Below are 21,551 nucleotides of genomic sequence, written 5' to 3'. Positions count from 1 at the left end.
CCCAGGGCACAGAGGCAAAGCCTTGCCAGGCGGTGTGCCTTGCCTGCTCCCTCACCACCAGCATCGTTCCTGGAGAGGGACGCAACTGGCCTCCGGGACTGGCACTGTCACCGAGCTCACGGCCTGGGCCTGACCTGAGGATCATCTCAGGTCACGAGGTGGATGGGAAGGGGCTTCCGGGGCTCCCCAAGGCTGGGAAAGGACCCCTTGAGAAGAAGTGCGGGGGTCTCTCCACACTGACGTAGGCCTAGCCTCATGGAGAAACGGCCTGGGGCTGGGAAATGGGCTCTTCATTTTGCCTCTGAATTGCAGACCCATTTCCACTTTTATAAGTTGGGATATGAAGAAGAAAAAGGAAATGAAAAGGAAACAACAAGGAAACCTTGGATTCATGAAATCCACCCAGAACCCAAATAAGCAAACAGGCCGAAAGCCCAGTGTTTTCATCACTGCTCAGCCTACCTTCTTTTCCTGGCTCCTTGGACCTCCCCAGAGCCTAGGGAGCCTCTTCTCCTCCTCATTTCCTGACCCGGGGCTCAGAGCCCCCTCCTCCGGGCGGCCCTCCCAGGTTTTCCCACCTGGAGGGTGATGGTGTGTGGTGTGTGTGGGGGAATCGTGGAGGGCAGGGAGGGCACAGCTGGAGCCCAAGCCAGGACTCCCCGCCAACCTGCCAAGTGGCCTCTGAGTCTGCCCTGTTCTCCCATGCAGCACAGGCAGGCGGAGGCGGAGGGTGAGGGCTGGGAGTACGCCTCGCTCTTTGGCTGGAAGTTCCACCTGGAGTACCGCAAGACAGACGCCTTTCGCCGCCGCCGCTGGCGCCGCCGCATGGAGCCACTGGAGAAGACGGGGCCTGCAGCTGTGTTTGCCCTCGAGGGGGCCCTGGTACGTGACAGTGGTCCTCTTGGGTTGGTGGGGTGCAGCGTGGTCTCCCAGGGCTGTTCAGGGCTGACGCAGGAGAGGTGCAGAGGACCCCGGGACGGGACTTTGGCTTCAGTCCTCTGAGGTTGCGTGTGGGGAAAGTGGACACCAGTCTGGGTGTCCTCCTAAAATAAAAGAGCTCATTTCTTGGCACCAGAAGACCCACGGCTTTTTTGGTAATTGAGAAGGGACCAGGGGAGAGGGTCCCAGCCTTTTGATGGTCTGACCTGTGACGGGGCCAAGGGACCTGGCTCTTCCTGAAGAGGCTGGCTGGCCTGGGGTTGGGTCTGGGAGGCTTTGGCCTGGTCCAAGGGAGTAGCCTGAGAGGTCTAGTGACCCTGGATGTCCTTGGTTGGACATGAGTCCTCCTGAGAGGAGGCTATCTTGTGCGCATCCTCGGGAATTTTGGGGAGAGATGTGCCTCAGAGACCAAACCCCAGGCTGGCTGTGCTGCCTCAGAGAGTACTTCCCAGAGCCAGTGGAATGGGTGTCAGGTCAAGGTTATCCAGGGTCAGGATGATGTGTTCCGCAAAAGAGATGAGCAGACCCTTCCTGGACAGTCTGAGGGGGGACATTTAGGGCCAGGAGGTAGCCTGTCCCCCACTCTGTTGGTTTGGAGACTCCATCCAAGCATTGGGCGTGAGATGCCTAGGAGGAGACACCTTCTCTGAAATCCAGGTAGGACTGCCTGTCCCCTGAGGGGGCTTTGGGCTGTGACCCAGGGGAGCAGGTCCCACCAGCTTCACTGGCTGATGGAATCTGAGTGTGTCCATGTGAGCCAGCTGTGTGTGTGTGCGCGCGCGTGCGTGTGTGCGTGCGCGCGCGTCCGTATGAGCATTTCGTCTGGGTGCGGAGCAGTGTGTCTTAGCCCTCAGCCAGGGAGTACAGTGGGGCAGGCCCCTGACCCGATGGGATGGCTACAGAGAAGGGAGTTGAGCCTGGCAGCGGCTCCGAGGGGTAGTGGGCAGAGCCTGGAGGTTCCATCACTCCCAGGGGTGCCAGTGTGGGAGAGGAAACCCTCCGGGGCCCAGATGATGTCAGAGGCTCTGGAGGGAGCCCCTCCTGGGTCTTGGGGGCCAAGTGGTCAGGAGGCTGGAAGGAGACGGCAGAGCTCTGGGCTCTCTGGGGCCCTGAGCTGGTGCTCAGGTGGGAGTTGGAACTGCCACCCAGGCTGGAGCAGCTGCAGCGGGGAGTCTCCTTGTCCTGTCAGAAGGGGCCTAGCTTGGGCACAGGGCAGTGCCTGGGGGAGCCTGTGTGGTTCCAGCCGAGGAGTGGGGAATAAAGACCTCAGCAGGCCGCAGAGGCAGGGCCAGGCCTGAGGGTGCTTGCCCTCTAAGGAGCCAGGACTCGTTTTCATCCGACGGAAACGCAACCAAAGTGAGCTGAAGAGAGAAAAAGAGCTTAAGAGCTCAGATTGCTGGGAATCTGATTCACCGAGGTGAATCAGGCATTAGGCCTGGCAGGAACTAGGGGCTCACACAGTGTCCCCGACTCGCTCCTCTGTCTTGGCCCCGTTCTCACACTGGCTCTTTCCATGTCGTTGGCAAAGTTGGTACCTGTGACAGAGGCTGACGCCACCTTTACAGCTAGCACAGCCCGGCGGGCATCCTCTGTTTCCTCACAGCTGGAGACCCCAGAGCGGAAGGGCACTTTCTCGGTAGTGCCAGTACTGCCTCGTGTGCGATTGACCGGCTCTGCTGGGCCCTGTGCCCACACCAGCCCCTGAGCCTGAGGGCGAGGAACGGAATGTTCTGAATGACCGTCCTGGGTCACGCCCCTTTTCTGTGGTTGACAGCCCCACAGGCTGGGGAGAAGAGCATCTGAAAAGGAAAAAACCCCAAACGGTGGTGGACTCAGAGCTATAGATGACGACCACAGGACTCTTCTCTCTCTTTTTTTTTTTTTTTGCGGTACGCGGGCCTCTCACTCTTGTGGCCTCTCCCGTTGTGGAGCACAGGACACGCAGGCTCAGCGGCCATGGCTCACGGGCCCAGCCGCTCCGCGGCATGTGGGATCTTCCCGGACCGGGGCACGAACCCGTGTCCCCTGCATCGGCAGGCGGACTCTCTACCACCGCGCCACCAGGGAAGCCCAGGACTCTTCTCTTGAATGAGCAGTAGGAGCAAGTGTGGGTTGCTGAGTGGAGGAGGAGTGCTCTGGTCAGAGCTGGGTTTTAGGGCCATTAATCAAGTAGCCGTGGAGGATGGCTGGGGCCGGAGAGCCTCCCATCAGGAGACCATCAGGAGGCTTGGTTAGAGATCTGGGAAGATGTGACCATCTGGGGTGGGGGCCAGGGGACCGAAGTGGAGGGAGGTGGAGTAGCAGGGCTTGGGGAGGGAAGGGTCCAGTGGGCATCAGACGCTCTGCTGGGTGGACGGTAGGGCCGCTGCCATCGCCAGGCCACGGGGCGGGGTGGGCCTGGGGCTGCGATGAGTTCACGGTTGGCACTGGCAAGTGTGACGCACATGGTGAAGTGCTGTATGAGGAAGATGGACCTGGAGGCTGCCTGCCAGGCGGCCCAGGGCAGGGAGGCCGGGGGCGTGGGAGCTGAGCATCAGCTGTGAGGCGAGGGGGCTGAGAGGAGAGAGGGCGCAAGGCCGGAGGTGCCCAGAGACCTGTGGATGGAAGCGTGGATGGCTCTGGGGCTGGTGAGGATCTAGGGGAAGAAGACGAGCAAGGCTGGCGGACTCACTGCCAAGCTTTCATGGCTCAGTGACTGGGAGAATGAAGAGGGCCATTTCCCAGAACACAGAAACCAGGCCGTTTATCCTTTACGTGGGAGAGAAATGTCATGAGGGAGCATTGAAATCAAACGTCAAGTGGGAAAGTGAATGATTGTGATGCAGTTGGGACTCGCCTGTGAAATGTGGAAGAAACCGAAGTAGTGAAGCCCAGAGTCCTGAGGGAACTTTGCTGACATAGGGAGCCAGAGGCAGACAGTGGTTAGAACGGCTGGATCCACAAACCTGGAGTTGGACACAGTCTTTAGGTGTGACCAGCACTTGGACAGGACCACAGGCCCATTGGACAGAAACTGTCTGGACCACTCTACTTGAGCAAATGAGCCCCCATCAGCACGCGTGCTCACACACACACACACACACACACACATGCACACACATGCATGTACACACACACTCTCCCCTTCCATGGTCACCTTTACATGCTTCCTGCCAGGACCGAGGATGGCCTGGGTTCCCATCCCTAAGTCTGCTGTCCTTCATCCAGGGATGTACTGGTGCTCCAGCTAAGGCACTGGGGCTAGAGTCCACCCTGCATCATTGGGGCAGATGGTTGGGTTTTCTGGGTGCCAGGACCAATCTATTGTTCTGGGTACTGACCTTTGCCCACTGGTCACTGATGCCTGCCGATTCACTTGGCGGGAGTGTGGTGGGGTGGGTGAGGCTTCTGAATGGCGCTGGTTTGGTTTGAATTCTGCTTCCTCTGCTTCAGCTGTGGATAGGTCACTTGTCCCTTTAGTGACTCTGTTACTTACGAATGTCACTACATGTATGGGTCCTCGTAAGGATTAAGGACATAACCCAAGTACAGAGGTGCTTCTCAGTTTTAATGGACATAAGACCCATCTGAGGATCTTGTTAAAACGTATGCTCTTGATCTGCTGTCTGGGTGGGGCCCGAGAGTCTCCATTTCTAACAGCCCACGCTGCTGGTCCAAGGACCATCTTTGAGTAACAAGGATGTCGGGTGCACAGTGCATCCCGAAGATGAGGGAGGCAGTCACATTGACCACTACCGGGTGCCTCTCTGAGGGAGGCAGGGTGTCTATTCCTGACTGGAGGTGTGTCACCAGGGCCCTAGAGAGCGAGGCAGGGGCAGGTGACATGTTCTCCCTGCTCCTTGTGGGGAGAAAGCGATCTTTTCTTCCAAGGATCCTCCACCTGATAGTGGAGGCCTGGCTCATGGGAAACCCCTGTCCGATTAGGAAGAGGGATATTCACGTGTGAATGCAAATAAACCCAACAGAAGCTGCATCTCCGAAGTGCTGGAGGGCAGACTAAGGGTAATTCCAGAGTGACAGCGCCCAATGAGGGTGGCTTCTTGGAGGAGGGCCTGGGGAGGCAGAGCTTGGAGGAGTCCAGGACTGTGGGTGGTAGCCAGGTGGGCTTTCTGGTAATCTGACAGTTCTGTATGTCTGGGCGCAAGGGCCAGGCCTGTGGCGCCCCCTTGCCTCCTACTGCCCGTCCCCTGGCCCATGCGTCCACCAGCAAGCTGGGCCTCACTTGCCAGCTCCCCTCCTGAAGACGTCTCACTGCAAGGCAGGCCCAGTCTGCTCATTAGCACGGGCAGCCTTTCCCTGAAACCTTCTGCCGGGGCCAAGCCTGGCTCCCTCTGCGGAGCGGGAGGCCCTGGCTCTGTCTGCTAATCGTCTGCTGTCTCCATCCCGAGCATTATTTTATTTTCGTATTATTCTTTTTCCAGCTAATATCCTGGCATTCCCAAAGACACCGGGTTTCATAATCTTCCTGGCGTTCCCAGGGAGCTGGGAAGTGGAGCACAAAGCTGCTATTATAGCGTGTTCCATCCAGCCTCCCTCTCCTGCCCCACACCCCTCGCTGCCGCCGCCACCGCCACCGCCGGCGTCCACCCAGTCACCCCCTCCTGACGCCACCAGACTCTCTGAGAACGCTGGTGACGGCTGCCGGGGATGAGCTCACAGAATCCATCCTGTGGCCCTTGCCCTGGGCCTGCCCTCCATGCGCGAGGATTTTTCCACGGCCCTGTCTTTGCGCTTGGCCCTGAGTGTCTGGAAGGGTTTTCTGAGATGCCTGAGCCTGGGCAGGGAGAAGAGGAGATGGAGACTCGGCCGCGTGTGCTCCTAGTCTTGGAGATTTTTAGAGCTGGAAGGAACTTTCATGTTCGAAAGCACTCTCCACCTGGCTTTGGTGCTACTTGAAATTGGATGCAGAGTTGTGGGTGTGCATGTGTGATCTGTGTGTGCACGTGTGTCTGACGTGTGAGCACGTGTGTGATGTGTGTATGGATGTATATGGCGTGTGCACATGTGTGATATGCGTGTGTGCGCAGTGTGCATGTGTGTGTCTGTGGTGGGTAAATTCTAATGTAAAGTCCATGGTTTTCTCCAATTCTCAAGAAAATCTAGGATCCAAAGAGGGTAAGAATTACAAAAATCTGTTTTACCTTGTGCCGAAGACCAGGCTGAGAGCTGTACGTGCATTGTCTCATTTCATCCTCACAGGGACCCCGGAAGGCTGGATTCTATGATTATACCCATTTTACAGTTGGGGAGACTGAGGTTCCGGAACTGCACTGTCTAATATGAAAGCCACTAGCCAGGTGCGGCTATTTAAATTTACATTTAAAGTGATTAAAATAAGAAAATTCCATTCCCCAGTCACACCGGCCACATTCGAAGAGCTCGACAGCCACGCCTGGCTAGTGGCTACCATATTGGACAGTGCAGAATAGTCCCATCACGACAGAAAGTTCTCTTGGACAGTGCTGCTCTAGAACAACTCTGAGCCCCTAATGTAGCCCCAGAAGAAACTGAGGCCTGAGAAGGAGTTTGCCCAGAGGCATGGCATGAGTCAGTTCTAGAACCGAGGCCAGAAGAGCGGGCTCTTCTGCTCTCTCTCCCCAGATTCATCTCCCCACTTGCTATGAGGGCATAAAGTCCTTCCCCCATAGAAGGCCCTCGAGTGGGGTCCCAGGGAGCATCATGGGCGCTGGCTGGAGCCCTCAGCTGGATGCATCCCCCTCCTCGTCTTGTAGCCAGGCAGCTTGGCCTCCCTGGAGCAGTTGGGCAGCTAGAGAGGAGTTGGCACCTCTGCCCCCAGCCAGGAAGCCTCCAATCGGTTGGCAGGGGCCTGAGTCCTGACCTGAAGTGCCAAGGACCCACAGGGACAGGCACCCCCAGCCCCCGTCAGGGGCAGGGAAGGGCAGCTGGGAGTCGGGAGTGCTGGGAAGGGGGTCAGGGAGAAGCCGGGGCCAGAGAGGAGGAATTTGGGAATTTGAACTGGCTGAAAAGGAGGTCAGATGTGGATGGGGAGGGGAGGGGCCGTCTCTGGACCTGGATGAAATCCTGCTGTGTGCGGGGGCACCTAGGCATGCTTCCTAGAGTGGCTGCTTTGAGCAAGGGCAGCACCTGGGTGGTGAAAGGGCTTTGCCTTATTAAGTAATCAAGATCCCTGGCTGGGTCTGTGGGCCATTGGAAGGCGGCTCTGTGTCCCTTGAATGTCCTAATCAAGCACCTGTTCCACACCTGGCATCGTGCTACGGGGCAGGTTGAGGGCCACCGGAGGATTACACGGAAGGACCATTTGAGTAAATCCTCTAACTATGTGGACTCTGGGTCTATCTCACTCAAGATTTGGACGCCGAAGCCTGCGTGCGTCCACTGAAACTTGTGTGTCTGCGTACCTGAGACACAATGCCAGCACACAGGTAAGCATGGACTGTGTGTGTTACTGCTGGGTGGGTGTGACGGCTGCACCCCCTGTGTGTCATTATACACGCATGAGGGTGTGTCCACAGTGGCTAGGGTGACCTTATAATTTATTGTCTGGTCTGGACACTATTAAAAATCATGTTGGAAAATAGGCATAAGCTAGGCAAACGAGGACATACAGTCGTCCTGATGACGGAGGCACTCTGGCATGGCCTAAAACCTGCCTGAGCGTCCTCTGCAGACTTCAGAGACCTGGAAAGCCTAGAGGGACACACAGGCACATGCAAACACAGACACTCGTGCCAGCCCACACGTGGCATTGTGGATTCTCCAGGTTTCCTAATTCCACTCCCAGGCTCCCCAGGGGCTGGCCGGTAGCTCTGCAAGGAGTTTCGCAGCTGCTCTCAAGCCCTGGCTGCAGCTGTAAATTAAATGGGGTTGCACACTCGCCTGCTATTTCACTTAAGGTTGCAATCAGCCCTGATTGGGAACGGAGGGCTGTGTGTTCCCAAGTTTTCTCTTTTACAGGGTTCTCCTCTGGCCTGGCCTGTGGGCCTGTGTGGGGTTTCCCTGGAAGCGGAGGCCAGAGCAGTCAGGGCAGTGACATGGGTGTGGGCTCCCCAGGGCCCTGACTTGGCACTTAGTCCTGTCCTGCCTCAGATCCCTGCTCAGGTGCTGAGTTCTGATGGGGAAGCAGGAGCTGGGAAGAGCCCTGCGGGGGTCCTGGGAGATCCCGGGCTCTACCAGCGAATTTCCCATGCACCCTGAAGGAAAACATGAATCTCTGGGTCCCAGTTTTCTCACTTATCAGATGGAGGTGATAAAAACACAGCAAAAATAACCCCCTCCCCTTACAGAGCAGGGGTTGGCAAACGATGGCCCACTGGCCAAGTCTGGCCCTCTGCCTTTTTGTGTAAACAGGGCTGTATCAGCACAGCCACGCTCATCCACGTGCACATCGTCTACGGCTGCTGTCTGCTGCTACGGCGGCTGAGCAGTTGCAACAGCGCCTATATGGCTGGCAAAGGTGAAAGTATTTACTCTCAGGCCCTTTATGGATAAAGTTTGTCAGCTGTTCTAGAGCATATGCTGTGCGTCAGGCAGTGCCCTCTGCCCTGTTCATGTATTATCTCATTTAGGCCTCCCAATAATCCTGAGGTAGATTTTATTAGTGCTCCCATTTTACAGAGGAACAAACTGAGGCACAGAGAAAACAAGTAATAATTATTTTAGTGGTATTTCCTTGGTTGAATATTGTGAAAAATCCTACGGATAATGGCTGGGTTGTACAGGTTTATAGCACTCTTCTCTACATTGTCATTTGTTATTTGGGTATCCCAGCAGAGCTGATGGTGAAGAAGAGATCCTGGCAGGTCACCCGAGGCCTGCCTGTGCTGGTCGACGTTTAACAACTGGCTCTCCGGAAAAAAATCCGGAGAACAAATCCAGCTCTTCTTGTAGCATTTGCTCAAATGGTCTAGATATCCCTGCCATGGCCAATCGCAAGGTCTCAATGTGAGATCACAGAATGTGGGGATAGGAGGAGATGAGCAGTAGCACACCATTATATAGTGTTTATACAGTACTTCCACCTCACAGATACTCTAGATGTAGATCACCTTGGGAGCAAGATAGCAGTAAAAGGTAGCGGAAGAACTTGGAAGTGATGCTTTTGAATATTTATCACCTTTGTTTTAGAAATAATTTCTGAAGTTACAAATTTATCGGATTTAATTTTTACAAGTGACTGTGTTTAACGAATGGCTTGCAAATGGCTGGAAATTTAACGATCTCTCATGAGCCCTGAGAGCCAGCTCCAGCACCTGCTGCTCTCTGGGGTCCTCTGATCTTGTGTACATAAAGAAGGAGATGGGGGCTCCCCGTAGTGGCGCCTTTCCTGTCAGCTCTGTCACCTGTGCTCCTTGGATCCATCAGACACAGGACTTGCGTCCTTCCTGTGAGGTGAGGAGGGTAGCTGGCCCCTGAAACCCATACGCTTGACTCCGCTGGGGCAGGGCGTGCCCTGGTGGCCCCTCGAGCCACCTCCGAGGCTCCGTTTTTTCCTGACCGCCGTGGGTGTGGCTTCTGTGTTTCTGTCCCCCTCTTACTCAGCCCTGGGGAGCCCCGCTGCTCAGCCTGTGTCTTTTTGCTGCATCCTCCTCTGCTCTGGCCCCTTCTGTCTCCTCCGTGCCTCTGCTTTATAGATCCTGAACCAGACCTCTGGGCCCCGTGTGGGAGTGCCAGAGGGAGGAGGCATGTGTGTGACAGCCTGTGTGCAGAAAGAATCTGAGAAACGCCAGGGGTCTGCTGCTCGGTCTTGGATCCACTTTAGGTGGGTCGAGGCGTCCCCTTCACGGACTCCTTGTTTTCCCAGAACCTGCCCACCTTCTCCCTGTGTGGCGGCCAGGGTCCCGGGATGTCAGCCCTCAGCAGAAAGGGTGGGCTTGGCCACTGGCTCAGGGGACCCCTGGGGAGCCCTGGCATCTGGGAAGGAGAGTTCCTCACCCTCCTGAGCTCGGGCATCTCCAGGGAGCCGTGGCTGCCAGCGGGGCAACAGCGGGTTGGAGGCCCCCCAGTCCCCTTGGGCGAGCAGCAGGGTCCCTCCCACAGCTAGCCACAAGACCAAGTGCATGGCCACAGACTGCGTGGCTGCCAGCCCCAGCCTGGGAGTCACATCGGCATGAGCTATGGAGGTAGGAATGTGACTGTGGGAAACTCAATGCCCCGAGCCTGGCCTGGGGCTGGGGAAGAGTGTGAGCGCGGAGTGGGGGCGAAGGGTGGGTGGGTGGAAACCAGACCGTTAGCTACCCCTGCAGCCTGGTTCTGCTCAGGGCTCCAAGTGAGAGCAGAAGGAAGCCAGCCCCGCTGCTCCCGGCCTCGCCCTGCCCCAGCCTTGCCCCTCTAGCCAAGCCTTCCCTAAGCTCTGGGGGGGGGGGCAGGCCTCCAGCGTGTCACTGCTGCCCCTGTTCCAGCACCCCTCTTATTCCCCTCGTCCGGGAAACCTTCCTGAATGGGACCTTCCGAGGGCCCACCCTGTTCCATTCCACCCCACAAATGGCCCCATCCTGGGCTGTAAGTGAGCCCACATCACTCTCTCTTTCTCTGGTGGCATCTGACCCTGAGCCCCATGACGGTGGGAGGTTGCTGTCTGATGCACACTTTCCTGTCCCTTTCCCTGGGGCCTTAGGCCTGAGTGCTGTGCACATGCCTTAGGGCGGGGATGCTGGTGATTCATTTCATGCGATAAATCTTCACCGAATGCCTACTAAGTGCCAGACACTGGGGTCAGGTGCGGGGGATAAAGGAACGTGCATGCCTTACCTATACACATGGAAAGATGGATGCAGGAGAGATGCTAGGGGAGGCTGGGTAGGGGCTGCTGATAAAGGCAGGGCAGTCAAGGAAGTGTCCAAGCCTCAGTGGTGACTGAGTTGAGGGAAGAGCTCGAGTTAGCTTGTCTGGAGGGCATTCCAGGTGGTGCGGACAGCCAGTGCAAAGGTCCTGTGGCAGAGGGATGGTGATGAATTCCAAACTTGAAGCCAGAGGGCAGGGATGAAGGCGGGGGAAGGTATTGTTCAGCATGAAACTGGTGAGATGCAAGAGTGAAATTGGCACCACTGAATGCTGATTACGTGCAGGGACCTGTCAAGGGCTGTGGGTCCGTTTCATTTAATTTCCATCTGTGGTTCTCAGCTGGGGACAATTTCTATCCCCCACCCCATCCCGCAAGGGACATTTGACAATGTCTGGAGATATTTTTGGTGGTCACAGCAGAGAGAGGGGGGCAGCTATGGACATCTAATGGCTAGAGGCCAGGGATACTGCTAAACAATGCACAGGGCAGCTCCCACAGCAGAGTTATGTAGCCCCAAATGTCAGTAGTGCCAAGGCTGAACCCCCCTGCATTTTCCTCAGAAACCCATCGGGGTGAGTGTTACCACGATGGCCGCTTTACAGTGAGGAATCTGAGTTTCAGGCTTCCCTGAGGCGCCCCCAGCTACCCTCCTCCGACCCACACTGTGAGCTCCAGGCACCTGCCCCCCACCCCCCTTCCTGGTGCCTGACACGGAGCCCGATTCCCCGGGGACTGGCAGCCTGACGTTCTCTGTGTCGGAGCTTCAGGGTCTGTAAGATGAATGAGTCGCTCTGATCGTCTGCTCTGTGCACGTGCTGTGCAATGTCAGGGAGTCGCAGGCCGCTCTTCTTCCGTGCAGTCGTTAAGTGGCTTGGCCTTTGTGTGCCATAGTTTGCCCGTCTGGAGAACAAAGGCAGTCACAGTCCCTGTTGGAAGGTGGTAAGGTGTCGGCAGGATCCTGCTGTGAGGATAGATGCTAAGGGCAGCATCTCTGCTGCGTCTCCACTGACCCCCTCTTCTCCCCTTTGCCAACATCATCGCTTTCTCAGGGGGTGCTTCCCTCAAGTCAGGCTCGGCCCAGGAAGTTCCTTTAGCCCCAGACAGTTCCCTCCAGAAAATGGGTGATTATGTGACAGGAGAGGCACCTACAGAGACTGGGGCTCAACTTGGATTTTTTTCCTTGATCAGTAAATATTTGCCGAGGGCTTCTGTGTGCCAGGCATCGTAGCGGGTTCTGGGGACACAGCAGTGCCCCCATGGAGCCAGAGAGACAGTGAACAAAAACGTTAATATAGCAAATGTGTGGGGTAATACGTGCTATGAGGAACAGTAAAGCTGAGTAAGAGAGTAGACGGGGCTATTATGTGGGGTTGGGATATGTGACGGTGTGGATGTGAACATGAGTTTTGACCTTTGGTCAGGGAAGGCCTCTCTGGGGAGGTGACATTTTATGTCTCCACAAGCAGCAATACCTATTTTCCAACTCGAATATGGGAAAGGCCTGGCACAAAGTAGGTGTTCAATAAACACAAGTGGCATGTCAGAGGGACGGGCTGACGGGAGGGAGATGCTTCCCAGAAGCTCCCAAATCATCTTTTCATGAGACTTCATTGTTTGCTTTGAGAGAAATTCCCAAACGTGAGCCATGTATGTCCACGTGTGAAAGCCAAAAATATGCTTCAGAGTGGAAAAAGCGTGACATTGGATCATCTGTGTTAACGCACAGGCTGATCCCCTGACCTGGCGATGGGCTGGTCTTTGTCATCAGCTCTCCCCAGAAAGGTGTGTGCTCATTCCTTCATTCACTCATTCTCTAATTATTAATGGGGCACCCGCTGTGTGTGAGGGGTTCTGCTGGATGCTGGGTGCATGGGGGGAACCTCGCAAAGCTCTCTGTGGGAGGGGCAGACAGTGAACAGGTATTTACAATGGAGGGTGATATATGCAGTAAGGGGGGAAATCTGGGGCTCTGTGGGAGCCCACGGGAGATGGACCTAACTCATCCTTGCAGGGTGACCCTGAAGGTGAGACTGGATGTCTGAGGAAAAAGCCAGGGAAAGAGCAGGGCAGAGAGAACTACGTGCAGGAGGCCTGAGGGCGAGAAAGGGGACCCTGGGGGTTCAGCTGGTTTGAGTGTGGAAACAGCATCCTGACTGCTGGAAACTCAACGCAGGGGCTGCCACTGGGCTGGGAGAGGGGCCGGCCTCCGCTCTGCTCCTAAGGTCTGAAGGGGATTCGTGGAGAGCCCAGGTCCCCCCTGGGAAGGTCAGTGGGCCAGAGGATGTAAAGGCACTGGCCTGCTGTGTGGGGGGAATTCTGCCCAGCCTGGGAACCTGGCTGACTGCAGGGCTGAGGCTCCTCTGGCGGGACTGAACTTACTGGGGACTCTAGGTGCGTGTGTCGTCCTGGTTCTCCTAGCTTCTTCCCAGCAACCCCTGTCTGTCTCCTTGAGCAGGGAGGGAAGGGGAGGCGGAGGCAAGGCCACGCAAGGGTGGCAGATGGGAGTGGGGGCGGACAGAGGCCCTGTGGACCAGGGGGAGCGGCTGTGGGCCCCTCCTCTGGAGACAGGGCAGGTGGGAGAGCCTCGGCAGCCCCTCAGGGCCATTCCGAGGGAGCGCTGGTTCTGCCTCTGAAGGGTGTCATTCTCGGTGCCGGGGCCTGCTGTGGGCCAGGACTGAGCCGGACCTGAGGTACCTGGCTCCGGCCTTGTGGAAATCCCACGGAGGGGGACACCTTTTTTTATCACAGGCAGGCGGCCCTGCCTTTGGACAGAGACCCAGAAAGTGCTGCCCGCTGCTGACGGGACACGGCTGGGGGGCCACCTGGAGCAGGTGCGCGCTGAGTGGGGATGTGCCCTGGAGGCAGCCCGCAAGTGTGGAGGTCCCTGCAGGCACCTGGTGGGAGAGAGAAATCACGGGGCCCATGGGAGCTGGAGGCGGCTTCCCTCCCCGCACTCACCTCAGTGCCCTACTTGCTGGCGTGGGGCATATGTGTGGCCAGGGTGAGGTGGAGGGGCTACAGAGCCTGCCCTCCGCCCGACCAAGGCGCACTGAGCTGCCTGCGCTAAGCCTCGTGGCACCTGGGGGCTGGCCGAACCCTGGTTCCAGCATCCTGACCTGCTTTCCTTGGCGTCCCTGTACCTCACGCCTGGGGTGGCCTGCTGGGCGCCCAGCTCCGGCTCTACGTGCGGCCTCGTAGACCCTGCGGCCAGAGCTACTAGCTGCTGGGCTTGGTGTGGGTGGCGGCAGGGCCAGAGCTGTGAGGCCGGGCCCAGCGCCTCTCCTGGCGGGAACCCAGGATGCCCGGGACCCACGCCTGCCGGGAGGGAAGATTGCAGATGCTGTGGCCTTTGGGTTCTCACCTGTCTGTAGTATGGCATCCCTCCCTGTTGTCCTGCTCTCCTGTGTGTGTGTATGTGTGTGTGTGTGCGTGCGTGCATGTGTGTATGCGCGTGTGTGCACGTGTGTGTGCGTGTGTGTGCGCGCGCGCGTGTGTGTGGAGAGAGGTTGATTGCTTGATTGACTGATTTTAATTTCTGCCCAGGACTGTGACTCTGCACTGAAATGTCTACTTTTCCAGCTCCTGGAACAATTTTGAACAAATATGGGGTATATGAATACCACCCCTGAGCACAATTAGTAACTTCATGGTTTATGACTTCCCCAGGTGGTGTGCTAACACAACATGTGATTTGTCTTCCTAAGAATCCCATCAACTCTCTGAGATAGATACTGGAGAATTATCCCAAATTTATAGAGACTTGTGCAGAGAGGTTAAGCAACCTGCCCAAAGTCACACAGCTAGTAAATGGTAGCTGGAGCCCAAGGAATCTGATTCTAGAGCTTGTGTTGAAATTGTGGCCAAAGGAAAGGCGGGGGGGTGGGTGGGGGGTCACCGTATCTTCCTGTCAGAAAGTGGGGTGTCCTGTGCTAGGAGCCAGAGCCCACCCAGTTGTAGCCGGACCTCAGTGGGTCCCCTGGGAGAGCAGATGAACATGTCTTTCCCCCGTATATGTCTTATGGGCTCTTTTGTGGGATGGAGCAGAGGATGACTGCCTACCTTTAGGGTGCATTTCCTTGTTGACCCAGAGTGACCAGGGCAGGCCTTCCCTGGTGTCCTAAGATGAGCTGAGCTGGGGGAGGACCAGCATTCTTCGCAGGGAACGGTAGGAGCTTGTATTGGGAGCAGGTGCATGTCTCGGCCAGCTTTGGGGAGCGTGGCCTGCCCGATTGGATTTGGGGGAAGTAAGCCCTGGTGTTGGAGGGGGAAGGTGGAGCAGGTCACTGGGGGTCTGACCAGGACCCTTCAGGTGGCGAGAGCCATGGAGGGCTTCAGGCCGGGAACCGGGTGCTGAGTGTGGGTAATGCAGCTGGTTCTGGTCCTGGGTGCGGGCGGATCGGAAGCCAGCGGGCGGGCCCCCAGGGAAGCTTCTTGGACCGGAGGTCTGGGGCTAGGCCCTGAGGGTGGAGAGGAGGAGCACCTAGGTGGCCGTGCATCTAGGGGGGTGGGGCCACGATGTAGCTGCAGGGCCTGGGGAGAGGTCGAGACTCCTGGGAAATGGCTGCCGCCAGGTGGGGGGCGTGGTGGCCTTGGGAAGTGGCTGCTCTGGGTGGGCCTGGGCGGGGTGAAAATGCCACGGGAGGGGAGGCCGGGGTTTTCTTTCAAGGGTGTGCGTGCTTGTGTGTTGGGAAGAGGGACTGGCGAGGGACTGGGGCAGGTGACAGTGTGGGGAGGGGGGAAGGGCTTGCAGAGGAAGCGGGCAGTCTCTCTGTTGGGCTTCTGCCGTGGGAGGCTGGTGGAGCTGATATCACAGAGAGCCAGGTCTGGAAGGACGGGCTGCCATGTGACTGGTACATTTTCAATTTTTGTGGGGGCCTTGAGATCCCCGCTGGGGCTCATCCCTGATGAGGGGCTGCGGTGTGGCAGAGGTGGTGGTGGAGGGAAGCAGTGCACCAAGGAGGTGGGCATCTGGTCCAAGGAGGCTGTTTATGGCCCAGTGGTTAGAGCCCAGCGCTAACAAGGGCAAGGTTTACACACAGCTTCTGAGGCCGAGTGTCGACCCACCCTGCCTCGACTCCTGTCCCCTGTCCTCAGACTGAGGCCGCCTCTGACAGTCAGCGCAGTGCGAGCTGATGAGAGACAGTGGAGGATGCAGTGCAGCTGCTCCCCAGAGCTGGGGGCCCAGCTAAGTGCCTGTGTGTCCCTGGCACCAGCACCGTGTCCAGACATGTCTTGGGTGGGACAGAGATGCTAGACAGGGCCCTCCAGACTCGGGCTCCCCTAAACTCATCAGCCCGGGAAGATCCCCACTGGATTCCCTCTCAGAGAGCCCCTTCGAGTCCTTCCTTCTAGCAAATTCTAACCTCTTAGGCTGGGACAGCTCAAAATCCCATTCTGGCTTGTCTGGTCTCCACTAGAGAGGGAGAATTTCCCTGTGGACTTAACACTGGGGTCTGGGGGGGCGCAGCCCTGGAGTGAAATCAGAGCTTTGGGCAGGTGAGGGGCTCGTCTAAAGGACTCTGGGGACCTGACTCTCCGAACCAGTCTCCCTGCCACCCCCAGGCTCTGGGGTCAGAGTCTGTGGTGACCAGCTCTCCATCTCCAGGGCGGCGTGGTGGACGACAGGAGTGAAGATTCCAAGTCTGTCTCCACCTTGAGCTTTGGCGTGAACAGACCCACGATTTCCTGCATCTTTGACTGTAAGTGACGTTTGGAGGTGTCTACCGGGGTGACACGGATGAGTGTGTAGCCTGACGTTCCTGTTTGTGTGGGTCACATGGTCAGGTGTATACGTGGGGGCTGAGGAGGACTGAGTCTGGGTGTTTTGTTAGTGGGTCAGTGTCTCTTGGCTTGTGTGTGTGTGTGAACTCTAAGCCTGAAATCCAGCATTCAAGGCGCTGTGCATTCTCACTGCCCCCATCATCTGTGACCCCTCCACTCCTTCCCCCTCCTCGGCCACCTCCCCAGCTGTCACCAGACCCAAGGACACATCACTTGGAGGTCTACCTTTGGGCTGTGGTCTGCTCTCCTGATCTTGAGAGCAGCTAACTCCAGCATAGCGTGCACGTGTCGTTTCTACCATCCAGCCCCTCTGTGCGCTGCCCCCTCTAGGGACACCCTCTGTCCTCCCCTCGAGCCCCAGATCTTGGTCACCCCCAGCCCCTCAGCTGGCATCTGTTTCTTCCTCGGTGCAGACGGGAACCGCTACCATCTACGCTGCTACATGTACCAGGCCCGGGATCTGCCTGCGATGGACAAGGACTCCTTTTCTGGTAGGTGGGAGGAGGGAGGAGAGCCAGGGACCAGGGCCTGAGGGCTGGGAACAGAGTCATCGGGCCTTCAGACCACAGGGAACGTGGCCCAGGCTTCTCCTATGGTGGGTCGGGGGGCGCTGTGTTTGTTGGGTTTGTGGAGGTGAGGGCTGCAGTCAGGTCACCATGTCCTCCTGGTTGTCAGGTGGCCTGCTTGACCCGTCTGCAGGTTTTGGTTTTACTGACCATCCCCTCCTCCTGAAAGCCCCTCTGGCCTTGGCCCCTGGGACACCCCTCTCTCCTGGTCTCCTGCAGCTTCCTGCTGCCCTACCTGCTCCTACTGAGCTACTGTCCTCTAAGCCTGATGCTTCCGAGAGCTCTGTGTGTGTTCTCTTCTCTGGGCACTGGGGTCCCCCAGGCAGCCCAGTAGCCACTCCTGTTGGGGAAGCTTCCAGGTCTTTAGTTCCTTTATGTCCAGCCGCATTTTCTATGTCTCCCCTAGAAGCCTCAGAGGCACCTCAGTTCATCTTGTCTAAGCTGAACCCCTTGGGACCCCTCCCCCAGGTCCAGGCCCCCCTTTACGTCCCACCTTGGTCTTAGTATCACGTCAATGCGCTTCCACTACCCATCAGGTTGGTTAACGGTCAGGTGCCCAGTTCTGTTGATTCTGGCTCCTGAATCTGTCTCGGAGATTGTTCCCTCCTATTCTGCATCGTGGCTGCCGTCTCACACTGGCCTTGCTCCATTTATCTGAATGCTCCAGTCATCTCCTGGCCTCCCTGTGACCTTCCACACAACCCCAGACACAGCTGGTCATGTCACTCCCCTGATTTCAGACATAGACACTAACAGGTAAATCCCCAACTCTTTAGCCTGGCAGACAACTCCTTCGTGATCTGACCCCTTTGGATCACACCAGTTTCATCTTTCCCTAATTCCCCTCTATCTGCTAGCTCTGGCTGCACCAACTTTCGTCAACGTTTGTCTAGTTCTTCCACATTTCTGGCCTTTGTGCTCAGTGCCTAGAATGCCTTCCCTCCCTATTTTTAATCCAGTGAACTCCTACTCATCCTTCAAGACCCAGCCCAGATGCCCTCTGACTCTTCCCCAAGCTGAGCTGGTTGTTGCTTCCTGAGCACCTGGCCAGGACCTCACCAGCACCTCTCTCAGAGTCCTTACCCACTGCATAGATCACTTGCCATCTACCTCTGTCATATTCTTCCCGCCATGACTCTGAGCTCCTCCGGGAAGGGACCTTGACTTACCCTTGAGCCTGCAGCAGGTTCTAAAGAACTAACACTAAGCTATCTAAAGAGCTAGCACTTACTATGTGCCCACTATGAGCCTAGGCGCTTTGCTGACCTTTTTTCACGTACCCCTTACCACTCTCCTGTGAAGCAGGCATTGAACATCCCCATTTTACAGATGAAGAAACTAAACTGCTTGAGTTAAAATGTACCCCACTCCAAGTGCTTGCTACTCACTTGAGTAGATCTGAGTTCTTCTATGGGAGTGACCTCCTGTTCACAGAATGGCACTCAGCTCACGGCCAGGCGCCCGTCCTCCTTTCTGGACCCTGCTCCTCCCCGACCTGGGGACAGCTGTGCTTCCTCGTGTTCCTCTCCTCTCAGTGACCTTTTCTCGAGCCCCACGCAGCCAGGCTCAGGGTGGATGGAGCAACAAGCACATGGGGATTGGCAGGTGGTGGTGGGGGGTTGTGGGAGTGTGGGGGAGACCTCTGCAGCTGCAACTTCCTGGGAACCTTGGCCAGGGTGCTTTCTGAAAATCAGCACCTACCCCAAGGAGCAGAGAAGTGACCTGATTCCCAGTCTTGCTTCCTCTTCCTTCGGGGGAGGGTGTGAGAGGTCGGGGTGCAGGCGGCAGGTTTGTGTGTGGGGGGTGGGTAAGTGGGGTGCAGGTCGAGGGCCCCTTGTCCTCCACTGGCCGGGCGGGGGGTGGACCCTGCAGGGAGGGTGCTCCTCCCGGGGACCCGCACCTCTGGGGACTGCAGGCAGGGTCAGCCTGGTACTGGGGCCGAAGGAGACGTCACACTTTCCATCCTAGCTCCACCCCCTCCCCCAAATAAACATCCCTTGAGCTTTGAGGGCACTGCCCAGGCCCTGGCCGCTGGCTTCTGAATGAAAGGCCTGATTGAGCGGCTGCTGGAAAGGAAAACAGCAGCCAACACGGGTGAACCTATAAAACCCAGAGTGTTTATTTTCACTCCCAAACCCTAAACCAAAGCAGTTTCTCCCCTGGAACTGACCCTGAGGTGGCTGGAGGCTGTGCGTGGCCACTGGCTGGCATTTCTCAGAGGAAACTCCTGTGTGAATCAGGAATGTCTGGGGTCTGGGGAGGGTCCGGCACGGAGTCTGTCGCTGGTGTCGTCTTCCAGCCTGCTTGCTGGCGTCTGCAGCCCAGAGGGCTCTCCTTGGGAAGCGCTCTGACCTTGCTGCCCTGGGCTTTTCCCCAGCGGGGCCCCCATGAGCCTGTGCTGTGCCCTCTGCTAGTCCCTTGTGTGGTGGGCCTTGGGGCTGCCACAAGGCCAGTGCTCTCTCTATTTCTTCTCCTTGACTGAAGGTGTGGGGGACACAGGAATTGTCCAGGAAACACTTGTTGAATAACACTGAACTCGGTCGGGGAGGGAGGCTTGTGGAGACACTGCCATCCAGGCTGCCTGAGGATTTTGCCTTGGGTGGGGTTTGAGTGGAGGCCCGGCATCAGTTCTCTGGACCACTGGAAGGGCGAGTGTGGCCTGTGCTTGTGTGCTTATGCGTGTGTGTGGCCAGCATAGTGATTAGGTATAAAAAATGTGAAATGATGCTTAATTCAAATGGCTTCTCTTACGTTGGGACAGGGTTGCCACTGCTGGGTGAGCATCTGGAATACAAACTGGATCTACTTTGAACAGCAAAGACAGGACTCCAGAGGACTTAGAAATCACTTTCCTCAGTGCTGTACCTACTGGGCAGCATCGTGGCTGTGAACAGCAGTGAGAGCTGAGTTGCTCTTCCCTGTAGACGGATGTTTCTCAAAGGGGATCGGGGAGTGCGCTGTCTCCTTTGCCCTGTTATACTCCAGGGAATTCTGCTTTGCCTCGACCCCCAGCCGGCGACCACCGGTGTGGTTTGAGGGAGCCATAGGCTCTGCTTACAGAGCTGCCGCCAGGAGGGAGGACCCTTGGGCAGCTCACATCCCAGGGCATGGCCCTTAGCTTGAGGCACCCAGAAGCTCCTCCTTGAGAGTCTCATGGGTCAGTGGGCTCAGGGGCCCCACTTGGTTAACGAAGGAGATGAGAGAAGGCTAGTAGGTCAGATGCCAAGTTATTCATTTATGGGGGTAGAGTGTCTGCCAAGAAAGCAGAAGGTCCTGTGCCCTCTTTGCCGGCCTCGTGGTTCCAGGGAGGTCAAAGCTGTGTGCTAGTTGGGTGGTCCTGAGGGGCGTTGCTGCCACGCCAGGCCACAGTGAGGTCTGGTGAACCATGGTTGCCCCACAGCTGAAGTCACCTCCGTGGGGACCAGTGCTTTCGTCTCTCCCAGATCCAGACTCTGGCTTGGGTGGGGCTGGGGAGCCCTTGCTTGTGGGCTTCCTCTGTCTGGACTCCAGTCCGAGCCCACCCCCTCTTTTGAAGCACAGCTTTCTGTTAAGTTTGGCTTTGGCTGGGGGAATTCTCCCAATGAGCTTAAGAAGCTGTTTTCCAAGGTGTGCTGGAGGCTTGTGAAATGCTCCACTTAAAAAGGGTTCCTAAGCGAGAGAGACTGGGAAACCCTGCACGCTTAGCGATTTACGAATCACGGTGGCATTGAAGACTGGAGTGGCTGAAGGAAGGAGTCTGTTGAACGTGTTTAGCGTTCCTTCATTCCCCGAGAACTCGCCTTGCGAAGAACACATTTTGGGGAACTCTGATGGACAGGATTCAGCCCAACTCGCTGAGCACGAGTCCAGGACCGTTTGCGATCTGCCCGCCTGCGTCCTCCTCCCTGGGGCCCCGGGGTGCTACCTTCCTCCCCTCAGACAGACTTGCTGTTCCCTGAGTGCTCTTTGGTGCTTTTGCCAGTGCTGTGCTGGGTGCCTGGCCGCCCCCTTCTCTTTGGTCCACCTCGGTTACCTCCTTATTCTTGAGACTCGGGGTTGGAGACCGCCCTTGGGGGTACTGACTTGACGCCACCAGACTCCAGGGTGGACCCCCACCCCTAGCGCCTTGAACGCTCCACCGTGAAGCTGCATATCGCTTTGTATTGTAACTGATGTCTAGTTACCACTTCCAAGCAGCAACCATGATCTTCAGAGCCCGGACCGTGTCTCGTACACCTTCATATTCAGAGCACTGTGCCTACCTACCATATGCGGGTCAGTCAATAACTGTATGGTGGACGAATGACGGATCGCAGGTAACGCTGGAGCGAACATCTTTGTTCATATAGCTTCATGGTTCATTTGGATGATTCCCAGAAATATGGGAAACAGGGTGTAAACAGTTTTATGTTTTTCAGGTCATACTGCCTGATGGCTTTTCTAAAGGGTTGCTGAATTGCTTCCAGCAATAAAGGAGAGTACCTATTTCGTCAAATATTTGCCAACACTGGGTTTTATAAATC

At 56.8% G+C, this 21,551-nt stretch overlaps 1 protein-coding gene across 29 annotated transcripts in view; it reads left to right on the top strand.

The window, feature by feature from the left end:
- DYSF (dysferlin) overlaps positions 1 to 21,551 on the top strand; it is a 222,709-nt gene that overhangs the window by 112,956 nt on the left and 88,202 nt on the right. For all 29 annotated transcript variants that reach the window (XM_060168906.1, XM_060168916.1, XM_060168912.1 and 26 more), the window contains 3 exons: positions 709 to 882; positions 16,308 to 16,401; positions 16,897 to 16,974. In XM_060168906.1, the coding sequence (XP_060024889.1) occupies positions 709 to 882; positions 16,308 to 16,401; positions 16,897 to 16,974 (346 nt within the window). The remainder of the gene's footprint in view (positions 1 to 708; positions 883 to 16,307; positions 16,402 to 16,896; positions 16,975 to 21,551) is intronic.

The sequence above is a fragment of the Lagenorhynchus albirostris genome, chromosome 13 (assembly GCF_949774975.1).
Source record: "Lagenorhynchus albirostris chromosome 13, mLagAlb1.1, whole genome shotgun sequence".
NCBI classification, from domain to species: Eukaryota; Metazoa; Chordata; class Mammalia; order Artiodactyla; family Delphinidae; genus Lagenorhynchus; species Lagenorhynchus albirostris.
Note: the sequence above shows the minus strand (reverse complement) of the source record. Positions and strands in the feature narration are given on the sequence as shown.